The sequence below is a fragment of the Oryzias melastigma genome, unplaced genomic scaffold, assembly GCF_002922805.2.
Source record: "Oryzias melastigma strain HK-1 unplaced genomic scaffold, ASM292280v2 sc06031, whole genome shotgun sequence".
NCBI lineage: Eukaryota > Metazoa > Chordata > Actinopteri > Beloniformes > Adrianichthyidae > Oryzias > Oryzias melastigma.
Window position 1 is genome coordinate 123 of NW_023422596.1, and position 1271 is coordinate 1393.

The window sequence follows — 1271 nt, forward strand, 5'->3', positions numbered from 1 at the left end:
AACAATCACAGAAAAACCAGAAACAACCACAGAAAAACCAGAAACCACCACAGAAAAACCAGAAACAACCACAGAAAAACCAGAAACAACCACACAGGTTTGTACTTGAGTCCAACCAGGAAGCTTTTCAGCTTTTCAAGAGACTTGTCCAGCTGCAGCTGTGCACACTCAGGACTGTCCTTCTGTGTGTGTTCTTCCAGGAGATGCTGAAGCTCTCCATCATTGACATGATTTTCACCGTGGCCAGCATCTTACTGATCGACTTCATCCGGGGGCTGGTGGTCCGATACCTGAGCGACTGCTGCTGCTGGGACCTGGAGAGCAAATTTGTAATTCTGTCTCTTTTAGGAGGACGGTTTAAGCTCCAGCTGATATTATGAGCCCAACACACAAAAGTACCCATGATCAGTCAGTAGGGGGCGCTGATTCAGAGGGCTCTTTCTGGCTCTTGTCTGCCCCCTGCTGGACTGAGAGGTTTCCAGGCTCAGCGAGGTTTCTTCTTCCCTCAGCCTGAATACGGAGAATTCAAAATTGCAGAGAACGTCCTTCATCTGATCTACAACCAGGGAATGATCTGGTGAGCCCCCCCACATCCCCCCACCCCCGTGCTTATCTGTGCTCAGCTCATCTCGGAAACGTCAGCCAGCAGCCATAAATATGATGAAGGTGTGTCGTCTCCTCCCCAGGATGGGGGCCTTCTTCTCCCCCTGCCTCCCTGCCTTCAACGTCCTCAAGCTCATCGGTCTGATGTACCTGCGCAGCTGGGCCGTCCTCACCTGCAACGTCCCCCACCAGCAGGTGTTCCGAGCGTCCAGGTTCGATACCCAGACACTCACAAAAGATGAGGAGCAGAAAGTAGCAGACTTAAAGCCGATTGTTCTGCATTCACCTGGAGAGGACAGAAATATTTTGACCCATTTCAGAGTAAAGACGCGGTTTAAATAATCACGTTTTATTTAGTCACTTGTACTGATTTCATTTAGATCAAAGCTCGTTGTGTCTGCCTTTTTACAGACGTCTTCTTCAGCCGTTTCCCTGGTCCACATTCTTCTATTTCATTAAAGCATTTTGTTCCACATCCTGCTGGAATAATGCAGTTTGAAGTAAAACAGCCTCCCCAAACATGGAGAAGTGAAGTATGATTAGTTCACTCCATTCGTTGATATGAATACAGGTGATCCTGCAGGCTCTTCAGGAAAGCTTAAAGACCGTTCCTGTGTCGTTTCTTTTAATGCTAAACTTTATTTATATTGATTATGTTTTATTTTATT

At 47.0% G+C, this 1271-nt stretch overlaps 1 protein-coding gene across 1 annotated transcript; it reads left to right on the top strand.

Moving 5' to 3' along the window:
• Positions 1-200: 200 nt before the first annotated feature.
• On the top strand, positions 201-1221 carry LOC112138318 (transmembrane channel-like protein 3; the record flags this gene model as incomplete). The annotated part of the gene is given in 3 exon segments (XM_024260880.2): positions 201-329; positions 510-577; positions 687-1221. Coding segments are annotated over 3 exon segments (456 nt in total), but the record flags the coding sequence as incomplete, so codon positions are not given.
• Between the last annotated feature and the right edge of the window lie 50 nt (positions 1222-1271).